Below are 18,297 nucleotides of genomic sequence, written 5' to 3' on the forward strand. Positions count from 1 at the left end.
CTAGTTAATTATCCCTTGTCAGTTAGATGTACTGCAAATTTTCTTCTCCTAGTTGGTTGCTTTGCTTTTCGTTCTCATTACTGTGTCTTTTAACGAACAAGTATTCTTAATTTCCTCCTTATAAGGAATTTACCCTTCTGGATTATTTTTGCCTCCATATTTTGAAGCTATGCTATTAGGTGCAGACAAATTTAGATTCATGACATATTCTCAATAAATCAAAACTTTTATCCTTATGCAGTTACCCTTTAAACTCTCCTAATGCTTCTTGCCTTGGAGTCTTTTTTTGCCTTAAAGTCTATTTTGCCTAATATTAATATAGCTATGTGATGATAAATATCACATAAATATCATGTGTATTTTTCAATTTTTTTACTTATATCCTTGGGTTTGGGGTGTATCTCTTGAAAATAGCAGGAGGCTGGATTTTTTTTAAATTACAGTGACTGGTCTATATCAGGGTAATTACTGCTCTAGATGGATTTGTTTTTACTGTCTTCTGTTGTACCCTGTCTTCTTTACCTCTTGTGCTTCTTTTTCCTTCTTTCTTTACTTCTTTTGGATTCTTTGAAATTGTAGTACACTTATACAGTGGAATAGTCTACATCAATTTTTAAAATTAAGTTTCCAAAGAATATTTTATAGCACATGAAAGGGTTCATGTGGGAAGATGTGGGACTATATATAGAATATAGAGATAGAGATAGAAACATACATACATACATACACACATACGTACATAAATACATATGGTTGGTCCTCATTATTCACCATCATTATATCCTATAGTCGTTGTGAACACTGAATTAGCAAATACTGAGCCATTACTCCTGGGGAAAATATAGGGTTAGGTTCCTTGCAAGCCTTTCATCACAACATTTTCGTCAACCAGTCAATATATAGCCTTGATTTATGTGTGTTTCTGTTTAATGAGACCTTATTTAATATATATTGTTGATTCAATAACATTGAACAGTGCCAACAGCACTGTGACTCACGTCTGAACAAAGTTTATCTAACACATATTTTTTTCCTTAGGACACATCACAGCCTTCATGTGTTTAGGAACACAAGACAGCACAGCAGCGCTGTGCTTGGGACCACTTTAAACAGTGAAATCACCAAGAAAAAGCACAACAATGCAAAAAAAAAAAAAAGACACTAAATAGACTACAAAAAGGACACTTGTTTATAGTATGGGAGCTGAAACCAGAAGTCAGGGCATCAGCTCAACCTCAGCTGGGAACGCACAGGTGCATTGGGTGACTCAAATGTTTTGCCACTCTGCACATGTCCACAAATGACCAAGAAGTGACATGAGTGTTATTTGGGGGGTTACAAATGAAATTTTAGGAAGTAGACAGATTCGCAAACACAAAATCTGTGAATAATGAGGATTAATTGTGTGTGGGGGTATATGATATACATATATCATATTAAGTTACGTCTTTAAGTGTGTAGAAAAAAAGACTAGAAGGATACATGTCAAATCATGTATTTGTGGATGGTTTTGAGGTATCTGTGGATGGTTTTGAGGTTTCGACATTTCCCAGATTGTCTATAATGATCACGGCTGACTTCAAAAAGTTATTCGTGTTCAAAAAGTTATTGACAAAAAGCCTGAGCATGGTCCTTGTGTCTTTCCTAGCCTTGTTTCAGTGACAAGACTAACAACCTGGAAGCTTACGTGAAATGGTTCAACAGATTGTGCTACCTCGTGGCCACTGAGATCTGCATGGTGCGTAGGAAGCCAGGGCCTGACCTGGCATGGCCAAAGGCGGCCAGGGCTTGAAAGGAGGCTTCCTGGGAGGGAACCAGAAGAGCATCATGAGCCTGTCTCCAAGCCCAGGGCCAGGCTGGTCACTCACTGGGACACCGGGTGTCACCCAGCTTGCCTGCAGTGATATCTCCCCTCTGGGTAGAGCCTGGCACACCCCCGTCTTAGCTGCCAGGCCAGTGATGCGGTGGATCCTGGCGTGCCGATGGATCCTGCCTGGCGTGGATCCACCTGCCAGTCACAGAGGGTGTCAGAGAGATGCTTGCAGAGGGAGAGGGGGGCGGGCTCTGCTTCTTCCACCTGTGCCTGGGGCGGACTGGCCTGGCCTGCAGCCGAATTCCATTTGGCTCACTCAGGACTTAGAGGTAGAAATAATCTAACCTTTAAGAAGTGGGAGATTGCACGTTAAAGTCCAGGTCTCTGGCAGCTGGACATGCTCGCCACCGGGTCTCAGCCCCGCCAAGCCAGACCCTGCCCACCCTCCTCCCTTCCTTATGGCAGTGGAACCGTCTTCCAAACCCATTTTCCCACTGTCAGGTGAAGCCCAGGGCCCCCCGTCTCAGGGGAAGATTGGAGGCAACATATGTGCCAGGGTGGGCTCTCTGGAAGCAGACGCTGAGACAGAGCTTGGGGCGTAAGGTGTTTATGAGGGGTCTGCGACCGAGAAAGGAGAAGAGGCTCAGAAGGAGAAGCTCATCTGTGATACCTCAGCCTGAGACAGCGCTTCCTGTCAGAGTGCCCACATCCACCCTAGTAGTTGGCCCTGATCCCCCACCTTGCTCGGTCACCATCCCCATCCCCGTGTGGGCTGTCCCATGAAAGACAGGGCAGGACCTCAGGCGGGCAGCTCTCCGAAGGGGTTTTTGGGTGCACAGCTCCTCAGGCACCACAACAGGCTTCTTGGCAGCAGTAAGGACCACTTCTGCACTTATGGGAGGAGGGCAGTCTACGTGGAAAGAACACTGTAGGGTTCCGTGGGCCTTGCCTGCTTCTGACACCGCATCGCTGGCCTGGCAGCTAAGGCGGGGGTTTGTCTGAGTGAAGCCTGGACAGAGCCCGCCCCAGAGTCAGGCAGCACTTCAGCCTGGGAGAGGACACAGTTTGGTTCTGACCCATCAGAGAGGTCAAAGTCTCACGCACTCAACTCGAGCTGGGGTTGAAATCACAGTCAGTCGACAGAAAGCAGTGGTGGGGCTGCTAGGGGACAGGGCCTCGGGGTCACCGTGTGGCCCCCGCACCCCGTGTGAAGTGAAGAAGTTTGGTGCTGGGAAGAGAGGTGAGGGAGCCGTGTTTTCTGCTTCTAGGTGTAGGGGTGCTGGAGCTAGGCCTGAGAGAGCAGGAGGACATGAGGGGCCCCCAGCACCTCCCATGCTGCAGGTGGCTCTTGTGTGGCCACAGGAGTCCCGCCAGCCCCCATCCGGCCCTCCATGGCAATGGGCTCTGTGCTAGCTCTGCCCGGGGTGCACTGAGAGCCTCAGCCCCTGGGCTGCAAATTGCCTTGGCATCAAGCATCTCAGCTGTGAAATGGGCTTAAAGAAGGTTAATGAGGGACAGGACAGGTAAGCAGGGTGTCTGGTCAGGGTAGGGTGCGGACACCTCATCACTGAGGCTCATATGCCCTGTCCCCAGCCGGCCAAGAAGAAACAGAGGGCCCAGGTGATTGAGTTCTTCATCGACGTAGCCCGTGAGTGCTTCAACATCGGCAACTTCAACTCCCTAATGGCCATCATCTGTGAGTGGGCCGGCCAGGCCTGGGGCCCCCGGTGCAAGTGCTCCCAGAGAGGGTGGAGTGGGCACGCCCAGGCGGGTGGGGTGCAAGCCACCTGAGCAGGGGGTGGGTGCAGGCTGGGCCCATGTTCCCCCCACCCCACCCCAAAGGTCCTGGGGAGGTGTCCCTTTTGAGGCAAGCCCAGCCCTTTCAGGGTGCTTGATGAGAGCTTGGCAGTGTGTCCCCAGAACCAGGGAAAGCAAGGGCCCAAAGCAGGCCCCTGGTCACAGTGTAGGGCCAGTGTGGTGGGGACTGGGACAGGGGCCCTGCACATACAGAAGCCGGGCCTACCTGGACACGGTGTCCATTAGCACCCACCCACTCTCCATCTGGCAGGCCGAGGCTCCACAAACATCAGCCCTGGTCAGGGTGCAGCCTGAGGGGCTAGGCCAGCTGGGGGCCTCACAGAGGAACTGTGCAGCTCAGAACAGCCCTCCCCCCCTGGCCCTGCCCCCAGCTCAGCCTTCCCTCTTTCAGCTGGCATGAACATGAGCCCTGTCTCAAGGCTGAAGAAGACCTGGGCCAAAGTGAAGACAGCCAAGTTTTTCATCCTCGAGGTAAGCAAGGCTGCTGGGCTGCTGAGTGCCACCAGCCATCCCCAGGACACAGTTGCCCAAATGCCTCCCTATCTCCTTCCAGCACCAGATGGACCCAACAGGGAATTTCTGCAACTACAGAACAGCCCTACGCGGGGCAGCCCACCGCTCCCTGACCGCCCACAGCAGCCGGGAGAAGGTAGGTCAGAGGCTTGCCCAGCCCTTAGAGCTCCTCCCTGCTCCAGACCACCTAGGCCCAGGTGGGGTGGTGACTTGAAGGTCACCTGGTCCAATCCCCTGCCCTTCTATAGCATCTACAATAGAGAGTCATGTCACCTTGCTCGCATGCCTCCAATATAGGGAACTCACCACCTCCTCAAACAGATCAACCCACCCCCAAGCAGCTCTAACTGGTAGCAAGTGCTGCCTTGTGGGGTTGTGTCAGCCACCTGGGGCTGTCCTCTCCAGAGGGCCACACAGAGTAAGGCCATTCCCTCTTCCAGCCACCAGTCCTTCAGAGCCCCAGGCCCCGCCTCCCTCTCTCCTCCTGAGTCAGCAGCCCCAGGCCTGCCATGCTGTGGTCTCCAGTTCCCTCCCCTCTTGGGTCCCTTTGTTCTCTGAACAGCTCCATTTGTCAGGGTCCCTCTGTTTCAGATCAAATTGTGGTTCCAGGTACATAGGGTCTTACACCTCCTTATTCTAAAGGCAATACCTTCATTGATGTGGACTCAGATCACATTTATGTTTTTGGAAATGACTAAACCAAGCTTCTTGCCACAGAACTGCATTTTCACAGATCTTGTTCTTATACATTTGCATTTGGAGGACATTTGCTCGTCCTGATCAATTTTGTTTCTCCTCCAAATTCTCCTAGTGGCCTCTGATACAAGAAACCATCCCAGGCCCTGGGATTGCCATGATCCTCTGGCTTAAAACCTGTCACCAGCTTGATGATTAGAGTCGTTTATCTCCATGGGGAGAAAACAGCAAGACTTGCTGTGCCTTTTCAGTCTGGTCTCTTGCAGGAACATTGGTGGAATCAGGGCCCCGCCATAGTTTGTGGAAGTTGCTTCCAGCTTGAGAATAATAGAACCAGGTGCTGTTCTTGAAATTCGAAGTCACTCTGTGATTGTATTGGATGCACATGTGGTCAGGTTTGGGGAGCAGGCTGAGATATGCACACTTGTGCAATCCACCAGGCCTTCCCAGCCTCCTCCCCGCAGAGCACAGATTGTGCGCAGACCCAGGCCACGCTGTTGGCCATGTCCTGTCCAGCTGGCCCTTCCTGTTCAGGCTGTCAGCACTTCAGCAATGCTGGGTCCCGGGGAGCCTGGTGCAGGGGGTGTAGCACTCAGCAAGGCATGTCCTCAAGTCCCGGGGCAGGTGAGCCTGTCCCCCGGGAGCCAGGAAGCTGGAAAACCACAGCAGCAGGGGCTTCACTGAGCACCCACCACACGAGAGCCGCTTGACCATCATTTCCCAATTTAATTCTGACAACTATTTCACGGGGTAGACTTCAGCATTGCCACTTTCTGCATTAGAAGACTAAGTCTCAGAGAGGAGCCCTCACCTGCCCAGTCACTCAGCAAGTAGGCGGCAGAGCCAGGAATCAGACTCTAAGTCTCCCAGTCTTTTCTACCTTCCATCCTCGGGGCACAGGTACCATGTGGCAGTCACAGGGGTACTGGCTTATGGCCCAGGAGTTGGACTGTGGGTGGGGGTGCCTAGAGGAGGCTGCAGCCTTTGGACTGAGGTGTCAGTCACAGCACTGGTGCTCTGCACTGTTTTCCTTCTACCCTGAGGGCAGAGTGAACAGACTGGGACTTTGTGCTCCTGCTCTCTGCACCCCTTCTAGCTCTGGGGTGCTGGGACGCTGTGCATTTAGGTCTGGGGCTATAGGTGGGAGACCTACAGAGCTGTGCACTTAGTTTCACTGCATTTTCCTCTAACTTCCAGGGAGTTATGGACCATGGGCTAGACACACAGAAGCTCCTTCATGAATGGATGGAAGGCTGGAGGACAGATGGACAGATGGATGGATGGATGGAAGAATGGATGGAAGGAAGGATAGATAGATGGACGGAAGGGTGCAAGGAAGGGAGGAAGAAAAGATAGAAGAATGGAAAGCTGGAGGTTGGAAGGAAGAAAAGAGGGAGGGAGGGTGGGAGGGAAGGAAAGAGGGAGGAAATGAAGTAGGGAAGGAGGGAAAGAAGCTTGGAGATGCTCTTGCAGTCTCCCAGTGCCCGCAGCTGAAACTTTGAGGCCAGGAGGTCACTTTGTGTTTTCTTCCTGCCTATGGCTGAATCCTGCCTGCCCCTCCCGCTCCCCTAGTCTCTGTGACAAAGCACCCTCCACACAGGCTTCTCTGGGTTCCCTCCAGGTTGAGCTGGGTTCTGATGGAATTGCTCAGGTCCAGAAAACAAGGGCCCAGGTTTACAGTCATGTGGACAGACAGAAGTGGTGAAAAATTCACACACATGGGAAATGCTGCCACCCAAAGGACCATTTCAATGGCCCTGCCACCAGGAAACCTGCACCAGGCCCCTAAGGAGCCGTCTCTGTCCCCAGAGTCCCACGGCCCTTAATCCCCACCCCTGCCCATCTCAGTGGGTCTCCCAATTCCAACTCAATTCCGCCATCATGCACAAGAACTGGACCAGGGACTCAGCACCAGTGTGGGTGGTGGGAGATGGATGGAGACCACCCTCCCTCCTGGCACAGTGAGGAAGAAGACAGGACAGGGCCTCTGGGGCAGAGTCCTAATCCTGCATCCTCTACTTACTGTTGTGTGAGCTTCTATGAGTTACTTAACCTGTCTGAGTCTCAGCTTCCTCATCTGTGAGGTGGGGTCATAAAAGCCCTATTTCACAGGACAGTGATGAGGATGGAACACGATCTCATGTGAAGCATTCAGCACAGTGAAGCACTCAGGCCCACCACCAATGCCCCGGTGACAAGGGCGTAAGTGGAGACTCTTTGGGAGCACAGAAAGGGACTAAAGCCAGCGTGGGGGAAGCCAAGATGAGGCTTCCTTGTTTTGTAGGTTGTTCCCTTGACTGTCTCCCACTATACTGGGATCAGGAATGAATGTGTGTGACACACTCTCACTGTCCCCCAAGCCCCAGCACCTAGCATAGAGAAGACATGAGCAAATGTTTCTGGAAGTGACATAAATCTAGGGTGACCAGTTCATCCCAGTTTGCCTAGGACTGCCCCAGGTTTAGTACCACAAGTCCTGCATCCCAGGAAACCCCTCAATTGTGGACAAACCCTGCTAAACCTGGCTCTGGTCCTGGCCCTGGTGATCACTAGCTGAATGACCTTGTGCCAGGCCCTGCCACTCTATGGACCTTGGTTTCCCCATCTGCCCTACCCAGCTGAGCCATCCATGCTTCTATGCTGTGCCGAGTGGTCAGTGCCCAGGTCCTCGCATCAAAGCCCTTGTCAGCTTGGATGGGGAATGACCTAGGCAGTCCCTGAGCCAGAAGTGTCAGGGCCTGGTGCCCGGTCCTAAGGGTGATAAGCTGGAAGCTGGCCCTAGATGGCCTGGCCACATGTGCCCAGCTCTGGAGCCTAAGGGCAGAGCAGATGTGTTAGTTTCCTGGGCTGACATAACAAAGCACATAAACTAGGTAGCTTAGAACAGCAGAAATGTATTCTCTCACAGTTCTGGAGGCCAGAGGCCAAAATCAAGGTTGGAAGGGCCATGCTCCCTCCAAAGGCTCTAGGGGAGGATTCTTCTCTGCCTCTTCCAGCTTCCGATGGCCATAAGCACTCCTTGGCTCGTGGCCTCATCACTCCCATCTCTCTCTCCGTTGTCACATGACTACCTTCCCAGTGTGTGTCCAAATTTCCCTCTTTTTATAAAAATACCAGCCCACCTAATCCAGTGTGACCTCATCTCCATTTGATTCCATCCATAGCAAAGACCCTATCTCCAAATAAGTTCCCATTCATAGGTGCTGGGGGGTTTAGGACATGAACATAATTTTTTTTTTCTTTCTATTTTTGGCTGCATTGGGTCTTCGTTGCTGCACACGGGCTTCCTCTAGTTGTGGCGAGTGGGGGATACTCTTCGTTGTGGTGCATGGGCTTCTCGTTGCAGTGGCTTCTCTTGTTGTGGAGCACGGGCTCTAGGCCCACGGTAGTTGTAGCAGTTGGCTTCAGTAGTTGTAGCAGTTGGCTTCAGTAGGCTTCAGCAGTTGTGGCTTGCAGGCTCTAGAGCACAGGCTCAGTAGTTTTGGCACACGGGCTTAGTTGCTCTGCGTCATGTGGGATCTTCCCGGACCAGGGATCGAACCTGTGTCCCCTGCATTGGCAGGCGGATTCTTAACCACTGCACCACCAGGGAAGTCCTTGAACATAACTTTTTGAGGGGCACAGTTCAACCCACAACACAAGGTAGACCCAGCTGGTTCCCTAATAGTAGTCTGAGCTGTCACCAGTTGGACTCCTTTCTCTAGGGGTTAGCAGGTATGGAACAAGGAGGGAGAAACAAGACATCTGACAGTGAAACACAGAGACCCCATCCTTCTCCGGCTGAGCGCATAAGCCTGTCCCTTCAGGAACCAGAGTAGGGATGCTTTCAGCCTTACCATAGTGCAGCAGGATCAGATCTTTAGCATCAAGAAAGACATAGAATGGCAAATTGTTAAATGTATATTTTTAAAAGAGGCCACAGAATTTCACAGCAGATAATTCACATTCCATTAGCATATTTTTTGATTCCTAAAACCAAAACTTTAAAAAAAATTTTTTTTCTATTTCAGTATATTTATTCTTTTCTAAAATTTTTATTTTATATTTAACAGTGTGCTCAGCACACGCCATTCCTCCTGGGGCACATGAGTCAGGAGACTTAAGTCTGTGGACCCCTGGACTCTGGGGAGAAGCTCCCACTGGCCTTTCCCAACAGACGATGGGAGAAACGTTCAAAGGCCACTGAAACTATGCATCTTTCACCCAGCCCCAATAGGAGGGGGAATGGCATTGTATACAGTAGGAGCTCAATCAGCACTGCACTGGGGTCTGATGGGACCTGGGAAGAAACAGTCTGGCCCCAGTTTGTGCCTCCTTTCTTTGTGGTTTCCACATTGCTCCCCATGGTACACACTAAGTAGCCTATGGCCCATGAAGCCCTGAGGCTGGCCAGCCTTGCCCAGGTGGGAAGTCTCTCCCACCTTCTGCATCCTGGTGTTGTATCTGAGGTCCCTGGGGCAGGTGGCTGCTGGCAACGCTGCCTCTCTCCTATGCAGCCACTGTGGGGAGGCCAGCTGAGGGCTGATCTGCACCCTCTCCCTTCCAGATCGTCATCCCCTTCTTCAGCCTGCTCATCAAAGACATCTACTTCCTAAACGAAGGCTGTGCCAACCGCCTCCCCAATGGACACGTCAACTTTGAGGTAGGGTCCAGGGGCCTTGGAGGGCCTGCCACCTAGTTAAGCAGGCTGATAAAAGCTCCCAGAGCAGGAGTTCTGGCCCTGAATGGTTGAATTAAAGGAGGACTCTGAGGCAGAGTGCAGCAGTTTGCAGCCAACATCAGAGTGGGATTATTGGGGTCTCCCCACATCTTCCATAGGAAGAGACTGAGGCTCATGAAGGCATTGACCCCCACTCTGTGCAGGCCTCGTGTCTAGCACAAGTGAAGTGGCATCATTTTCAGTCCTTAAGGAGCACCAGGCTGGCGAGAAAGACAGCCCTGCAGACCCACAGTGACAACTGACGCGGTGCTGTGACAGGAGCTGCACAGGGGCACAGTTCACGGTCAGAAGAGGCCTCCCAAAGGAGGAGCCCTTAGCAACAGGAGGAAGTGTCAGGCAGAGTGGGAAGAAGGAGAGAAAGACTTCCTCTCCCTCTGCAGACACTCATCACTGTCAGCTCAAGTGTTCCCTCCTCCAGGAAGTTCCCCTTGACCTCACAGGAGGAGAGAGGCTGCTTCTATAGCGGGCTACTATCCCTCAGTCACAGCACCCAAGTCCCCAAGCTCTTTAGAAGCAAGGCCAGGCTGAGCCACTCCATGTCTCGACCCCACATACAGGCTTACCCAGCATGTACGTCTTGAAGTGGCTGGTGGGCTAGGCATAGGGAGGGGGAGGAATGGGGCCCAGGAGCCCCAAGGGCACAGGACAGTGACAGCAGATGGTCACTGAGTCAGACAGAGCATGCCATGAGCAGTGGTACCCCCCAATCCACAGGAAAGAAGGGGCTCTTCTCCTGCGAAAGGGCCAGCCCTACCCTAGTGCTTGCCCCACTCAGCATCCACCTCCAAGGAGCAGCAGTCCTGGGCCAGCCGCTCGCTCTGTTCAAGTCTCAGTCTCTCCCTCTGTGAAACAGGGTTGCCACCATGACCACACAGAGTGGCTAGGAGGAGTGGACATGCCGCATGGCCCGCCAAAGGCTCTGCACGTGTCTCCTGCTGACAGGGCCCACAGTGAACGCCTGGGCCCTTTGGCCTGGAGCTGCCTCTGCTGTGGGGCCTCACATGGACACCCCAGCAGACCTTCACATGCTGCCCACAGGCCTGGTTACCCCTAGGGGCCGGCATAGCTGGAGGAAACCCAGTCCAGCAGGTTGCCTGGGCTCTGCATCCCAGGGGGCAGTCCAGGCTGGAGGCGATATGGAAGAGGCTGGGCTTGGGAGAGACTGCAGGGGCCAAGGGGGCCTGCGAGCTCACTCTCCAGGTGATCCCAACGCACAATCTGTCTCTTGCCTTTCTTGAATTGGTCCTCAGAATCAAGGCCTGGGCGGAAGGATGGGCGGGCGAGCAGTGAGGGGCAAGAAGGCAGGGTGTTCATGTGGCCCCAGGCCCCGGGGCATGAGCAGTGGGGACTGGGGGCAGACACCAAGGCTGATCAAAGAATGCCACAGAGTGAGGTTCTCACCCAGTCACAGCTTTGTATTTAAAATCCTGCTTTAAGTTAGCAGTTTTTAAAATCTTAAATAAATGTACTTAAATTTTACTTAATTAAAATTCTACTTAAATGAATTAAATTTTACTTAAATACATTTATTTAAATGTATTTGCCTCATTCTCTACATAAACAAACTTGCTGTAAGTAGGGATATATTGCTTGCCATTAGTTGAGATAACCACAAAAATAAACAGAATGAAACTAAAGTAATAGTCACCTTTAACTAAATGCATGCCTGCTGATGGCATAGCCCAAGGCTGCTCTCTCCCCATGACAAGGGGGACAGGTGAACCCTAGGTGCTGGGCGTGGCAAATTCTTCAGAGAGAGTGAAGAGATGTGACAAACGTCCAGATTTCCTGATGGGTGATTCCGTCACTTTTCTGCCCCATGTCCCACCTTGCCCACCCTAGAGGCAGGCCTCACTGGGGATGACGAGAGACACCAGGCCAGGGCCGGCCCCACTGTCACAGGTGACCTCCAGGCACTCAGGGTGCATCGTTTTGTGTCTCTGTGTCCCTGGCAGAAATTTCTGGAGCTGGCCAAGCAAGTAGGAGAGTTCATCACATGGAAACAAGTGGAGTGTCCCTTCGAGCAAGACCCCAGCATCACCCACTACCTGCACACTGCTCCCATCTTCAGCGAGGATGGTAAGGTGGCCCCATGGCCTCCCTGACCCCCAGCCACAGAACTCGTGGGTGGTCTCTTGGTCACATCACCATTCAGGGCCCCTGCTCTGAGCAGGGATGCACCACATGTGTGCTAGTTCTGCGAGGAAGCAGGGAAGTCTGCATCCCCCAACTGAATAGTTGCTACCCCCAGAGCACAGGACAGGGTCTGAGGAGCTGCAGGTTGGGCCCCAAGGCCAGGCTTCCCCCAGGCACAGTTTGGATGCCGTTGGACATTGTAAATCTGAACGATGTCTGACCCTAATTTCCTCAACAGGAAAGTGGGCATGATGATAAAAACAGCCCTTCCAGGACTCATATGGGGGTGGCAAAGCACTAGGCTGACCGTGGGTCTTTCCACAACTGGTGTGTGCATGCGCATGTTTGCGTGTGTGAGTGTGTACCTGTGTATGTGTGTGTGTTCATGTGTAATACACACCAGCATGAAATGAGGCACCCTTTCTCCAGAGCACTGTTGATGTCTGTCCCCTTAAATAGTCAGTATTTCCATCCGATCATTTGTCAGACACAACAGATTTGCTTATGAATTTGCTAAATGAGCATACTCCTGGAGCTCCCTCCTCCAGAAGAGAAAGTGCTGGAGAAGCAAACAGTCATCTGGCTGAGTTGATGGGCCCTGTGGGGAGCAGAGTGGCCCCATGGTTAGCTGCTCTCTGGATGCAGGATGCCCTGGTACCACCCTGGGAGAACGCTGCTCAGCACACAGGAGGCCCGGCTCCTTGTCATGGCAGGCATTTTACACAGGGACCCACACCCATGCTCAGGAAAACATTTTCTGCCAAAAATAAAAAACTAGGGGGAAGGACTTTTTAGTGACTTGCATCTGAATCGTTAATACTTTCAATTTTGCCGTTTTATTTTTTATATTTTGGAGCCAGTAATTTTGGGGGGGCTCATCCATATCTAGAGTCTCCCCTACCCCACATACATGAGAAGCTCAGCAGCCTGATGGATAAACCAGCCGGGCTGCTCCCACCCCAGAAGCTGTGTTACCCTGGGCAGCTTTCTCACCCTCTCTAAGCCTCACCTACTGCATCTATAAAGGGTAGGTAATGAGGTAATGTGAGAAACTACTTCCCAGGGCCATGGTGAGAATTAATTGACGGGACACAAGCAAAGCCCACAGGACTGCACTCAATCAATACTAGTGGTATTAGTTTCTTATTGGTGCTGTGGCAAATCACCACAAATTTGGTGCCTCAGAACAACATAAATTGATCCTCTTATGATTATAGAAGTTAGCAAGTCTGAAATCAGTTCCACTGGGCTAAAATAGAGGTGTTGGCAGAGCTGGTTATTTCTGGAGGCTCTGGTGGGAGAATCCATTTCCTGGCCTTTTATGACTTCTACTGGCTGCCTGAATTCCTTGGCTTGTGGCCCCTTCTTCCATCTTCAAAGTACATTACTCCAGCCTCTGCTTCCACCATCATATTGCCTTCTGTAGTCGTCTCCCCCTTTCTCTCTTATAAGGACACCTGTGATTGCATTTAGGGCCCACCCAGATAATCTCCTCATCTCCAGATCCTTAACTAAATCACATCTGCGAAGTCCCAAAAGGGCATATTCAGGGGATTAGGACCTAAATATCTCTGGGACCCATTATTCAACCTACTACACTAGTTATTATGATGACTGTTGTCATTACCCAGTGGAACTTGGGCAATAAAATGTGTCAAAGGCACATTAGGAGAGAGGTGGGGAGAGTCTAGAGGAAGGAAGGGCAGAGGTGGGGTGGGGGCATTTCATTCACTCCTTCAGTCAACAATACTTCTAGAGAGTCTGCTGTGTGCCAGTCAGACAGACTGCTATGAACTTGCAAATAAAATCCCGGCCCTTCTGGAATACCCTTAGAGAGAAGCACCTTTGCTTTTGACCCTCTCTTCTTCCTATCCTTCCCTCTACCCCCTCCCAAAGAGCTGAGAAATTCAAGAGAAGGGACCTAAGATGTATTGGGCCCCAACTGGGATGGTAAAAGCCTCTGACAAAAGCCTGGCCCTGCCCTCAGCTCCATCAGACCTCCCCTGACAGGGCATGCTGGCAATCCAGTCAGTCTCAGGCTCCCTGAAACAAGTGAAAATATAGAAAATCTCAGCAGAGAAACAGGAGATATAAGGAAGAACCAAATGGAAATTTTAGAACTGAAAAGTGCAATAACTAAAATAAAAAACTGAACAGATGGGTTCAACAGCATAATGTAGAGGACAGAGGAAAGAATCAGTGAGCTGGAAGATAAAACAATAGAAATTATACAATCTTAACAACAGAGAAAAAAATAGACTGTACCAGAGCCCCAGGGACCAGTGGGACTATAACCAAAGATCTAACACTCATGTCATCAGAGTCTGGGAAGGAGAGGACAAATTGGGTATGGTTGAAAAGTACTTGAAGAAGTAATGCCTGGAAATTCCCCAAATGTGGAAAAGACATAAACCTACAGATTCAAGGAGCTGAGTGAATCCCAAACAGGATAAACCCAAAGAAACCCATACCAAGACTCATCATAGTCAAACTTCTGGCAACTAAAGAAAAAGAAACAAATCTTGTAAACACTGAGAGAGAAATGATACTTTACCTATAGGAGAAAAACAATTCAAATGACATCAGGTTCCCCATCAGAAACCATAGCCAGAGGCAGTGGCACATTTTTCAAGTGCTGAAAGAAAACAACTGCCAACCCATAATTCTATATCCAGTGAAAATATCCTTTAGGAATTTACCGTAGATAAGTCAAAATGGAATTCTAAAAACTGTTCAGGTAACCCACAGAAAGAGAAGAAAAACAAAACACAGAACAAATAGAAAATAATAAATAAGTAAATAAATAAATAGGCAGACTTAAGCTCTAACATATCAATACTTATATTGAATGTAAGTGGTCCAAATACACCAAGTAAAAGACAGAGACTGGCAGAGTAAATTAAAAATGTGACCCAACTATATGCTGCCTACATGAAACTCATTTCAAATATAATGATGTAGACAGGTTAAAAAATAAAAGGATGGGGACACATTAATCAAAAGAAAGCAGAAATGGCAATAATAATATCAGATAAAGTATACTTCAGAGGAAAGAAAATTTCCAGAGGCAGAGAGGGACATTATGTAATGACAAAATTGTCAGTCTCCCAAGAAGATATAGCAATCCTAAATGTGTATCTACCAAACAACAGAGTTGCAATATTTATGAAGCAAAACCCAATAGAACTGAAAGGAGAAATAAATAGATCCACAATTATAGTTGAGAGATTTCAACACCCTCTCTTAACAATTAATATAACAACTAGACAGGAAATCAGCAAAGACATAGCAGAACTCACCAATACCATCAAACAACAGGATCTAATAGACATTTATAGAACATTCCATACAACTACAGCAGAATACACATTTTTTTCATTTGCCCACAGAACATATACCAAGATAGACCGTATCCTAAGTGCAACAAATTAAAGTAATTGAAATCATACAGCATGTGTTCTCTGATCACAGTGGAATCAAGCTAGAAATCAATAACATAAGATAACAGGAAAATCTCCAAACACTTATAATCTAAACAACACAATTCTAAATAATCCATGAGTTAAGAAGTCTCAAGGAAATTTTTTTAAAAATTGAACTAAATGAAAATGCTATCAAAATTTGTAGGGTGCAGCTAAAGCAGGGCTGAGAGGGAATTTTACAACATGTAATGCATACATTAGAAAAAAAGGAAACACCTCAAATCAATCATCTAAGTTCCCACCCCCAGAACCTAGAAAAAGAGGAGCGAAATAAACCAGAAGTCAGCAGAAGGAAGGAAATAAGAGCACAAGAGAGCAGAAATCAATGAAACAGAAAACAGAACAATTTTTAAAAGTTAATTGAAGAGCTGGTTCTTTGAAAAGCACAATAAAATTTCCATCCTCTAGCAAAGAACTTCTTGACAAAGAAAAAGAGAGAGAAGACAGAAACTACTAGTATCAGGAATGAAACAGGGTATCACTACAGACTCTGCCAACATCAAAAGACTTGTAAGAAAATACTATGAACAACTCTATGCATGTAAATTTGACAATTTAGATGAAATGGACCAATTCTTCAAAAAACACAAACTGCCACAACTCAACATAAAATAGATAATTTGAATAGCCCTATAGCTATTAGGGAAATTGAATTTTTCATTTAAAAACATCCCAAAATGAAATGTCTGAGCCCGGATAGTTACACTAGAGAATTCTACCAAATATTTAATGAAGTAACACCAACTCTGCACGATCTCCTTCAGAAAAAAAGAAGAGGAGGGAACTTCCCAGTTTATTTTATGAAGCTAGTATTATCATGATATCAAAACTGGACAAAGACAGTACAGATAATACACTCTACCCAGATAATCCCTCATGAATATAGATGCAAAAAATCCTTAAGAAAATATTAACTAGTATAATTCAGCAAAATATAAAGATAATCATATATCATGACTGAGTGGCCTTATTCCAGAAATGCAAGGCTATTCAATATTTGAAAATCAGCCAATATAATCTACCATATTAACAGGTCAAAGAACAAAAAAATACTAGATTGTGTCAATCAGTGGAGAAAAAGCATTTGACAAATTTCAACACCCGTGCATGGTAAAAACTCCCAGAAAAATAAGAATAGAAGGGAATTTACCAACTTGATAAATTGCATCTACAAAAACCCTTCAGCTAACATCATATTTAATGGTGAAAGATGGAATGCTTTCCCACTAAGATTGGTAACAACTCAAGGATGTCTACTCTCACCACTCTTATTCAACATTGGTGGAAGACCTAGTCAGTGCAATAAGGCAAGAAAAGGAATAAAAGACATACATATCAGAAAAGAATTAACACTGCCCCTATTTGCAGATGTAAAAAATCCCAAGGGATCCATAAAAACTCCTAGAACAAAATGAGTTCAGCAAGCATCACAGAATACAAAATAAACAAGCAAAAATCATTTTATTTCCATGTACTCACAATGAATATGAGTTCACTGAAATTAAAAATACAATACCATTTACAATCAATCAAAAAAGAAATGCTTAGGTATAAATCTAACACAACATGTATAGAATTTGTATGCTAAAAACTACACAATGCTGATGAAAGAAATCAAAGATCTAAATAAATGGAGAGACATGACATTCATAAATTGGAAGACTCCAACATAGCAAAGATATCAGTTCTCCTTTCCAAATTTCAGGACAGATTTAATGCAATTCCTATCAAAATTCCAGGAAGATTTTTTATAGATACAGACAAAATTATTCTAAAGTTTATATGAAAATGCAAAGGAACTAAAATAGCTGAAACAAGTTTGAAAAAGAAGAATGAAACAGGAGGAATCACTCTACCCAATATTAAGGCCAATATAGCTTGAATAGCTACAGTATTCAAGACAGTATGGTGTTTGCAGGACAGACACATAGATCAATATAACAGAATAGAGGACCCCTAAAGAGACCCACACAAATATGTCCAGTGATTCTTGACAAAGGTGCAAAAGCAATTCAGTGGAGGAAAGATAGTCTTTGCAACAAATGGTGCAGGTGCATTTGGACATCCATAGGGCAAAAAATGAACTTCAACCTAAGTCTCACACTTTATACAAAAATAAACTCAAAATAGATCACAGGCTTGAATGTAAAATGTAAAACTATAAAACTTTTAGAAAAAAAGAAGCAAGAGAAAATCTTCAGGATGTAGAACCAGACAAAGAGTTTCTTATAAAATTAAGTATGCAACTACTATGTGACTCAGCAATTACAGTCTTGGGCATATATTTATTCCAGAGAAATGAATTTACATGTTTGCACAAAAACTCATACACCAATGTTTACAGAAGCTTAATTTGTCACAGCCAAACACTGGAAACAATACAGATGTCCTTCAGTGGGTGAATGGTTAAACAAAGTATGGTATGGAATACTATTCAGCAACAAAATGCAATGAACCACACTGACACACACTACAGCATGGATGAATCTCTTGAGAATTACAGTGTGAAAAGAATCAATCCCAAAAGGTTACATACTGTGTGATTCCATTTATATCACATTCTTGAAATGACAAAATATAGACACAGGGAACAGATTAGTAGTGGCCAGGGGTTAAGAGAGGTGTGGGGATGGGAGGGAAGTGTGTGTGGCTATAAAAGGGTAGCATGAGGGATCTTTGTGGTGATGGAATGTTCTATATCTTGACTGTGTCGGCGCCAATATCCTGGTGATGATCCTGTCCTATAGTCTGGCAAGTGGTTACCATTGGGGGAAACTGGGTAAAAGATACACAGATCTCCCTGTATTATTTCTTACAATTGCTTGTGAATCTACAGTTACCTCCCAACAACAATTTAATTTAAAAACAAAAAGCAGGTGAGACTCTGGGTGTAGAAGAGGTTATTGTCATGGCTCATAAATGCATAATATCACTTCATTTTCTGACTAGGTCTTTATTTGGCTTCTTATGAAAGTGAGAGCCCAGAGAACCAAACAGAAAAAGAGAGGTGGAAATCTCTAAGGTGAGTCTCTGTGCCAAGACAAGTGTGGGAGGCAGGTGGAGGGAGCGGGTGGGGCGCTTGGGGCCAAGACAGAGTGGAGGGACTTCATCTACACCCG

At 47.4% G+C, this 18,297-nt stretch overlaps 1 protein-coding gene across 9 annotated transcripts in view; it reads left to right on the forward strand.

Moving 5' to 3' along the window:
• The window catches only part of RASGEF1C (RasGEF domain family member 1C), a 145,126-nt gene that overhangs the window by 89,115 nt on the left and 37,714 nt on the right, over positions 1-18,297 (forward strand). For all 9 annotated transcript variants that reach the window (XM_057541474.1, XM_057541476.1, XM_057541478.1 and 6 more), the window contains 7 exons: positions 1,649-1,738; positions 3,407-3,509; positions 4,023-4,102; positions 4,185-4,280; positions 9,387-9,482; positions 11,516-11,639; positions 18,128-18,200. In XM_057541474.1, the coding sequence (XP_057397457.1) occupies positions 1,649-1,738; positions 3,407-3,509; positions 4,023-4,102; positions 4,185-4,280; positions 9,387-9,482; positions 11,516-11,639; positions 18,128-18,200 (662 nt within the window). The remainder of the gene's footprint in view (positions 1-1,648; positions 1,739-3,406; positions 3,510-4,022; positions 4,103-4,184; positions 4,281-9,386; positions 9,483-11,515; positions 11,640-18,127; positions 18,201-18,297) is intronic.

The sequence above is a fragment of the Balaenoptera acutorostrata genome, chromosome 2 (assembly GCF_949987535.1).
Source record: "Balaenoptera acutorostrata chromosome 2, mBalAcu1.1, whole genome shotgun sequence".
Lineage (NCBI taxonomy): Eukaryota > Metazoa > Chordata > Mammalia > Artiodactyla > Balaenopteridae > Balaenoptera > Balaenoptera acutorostrata.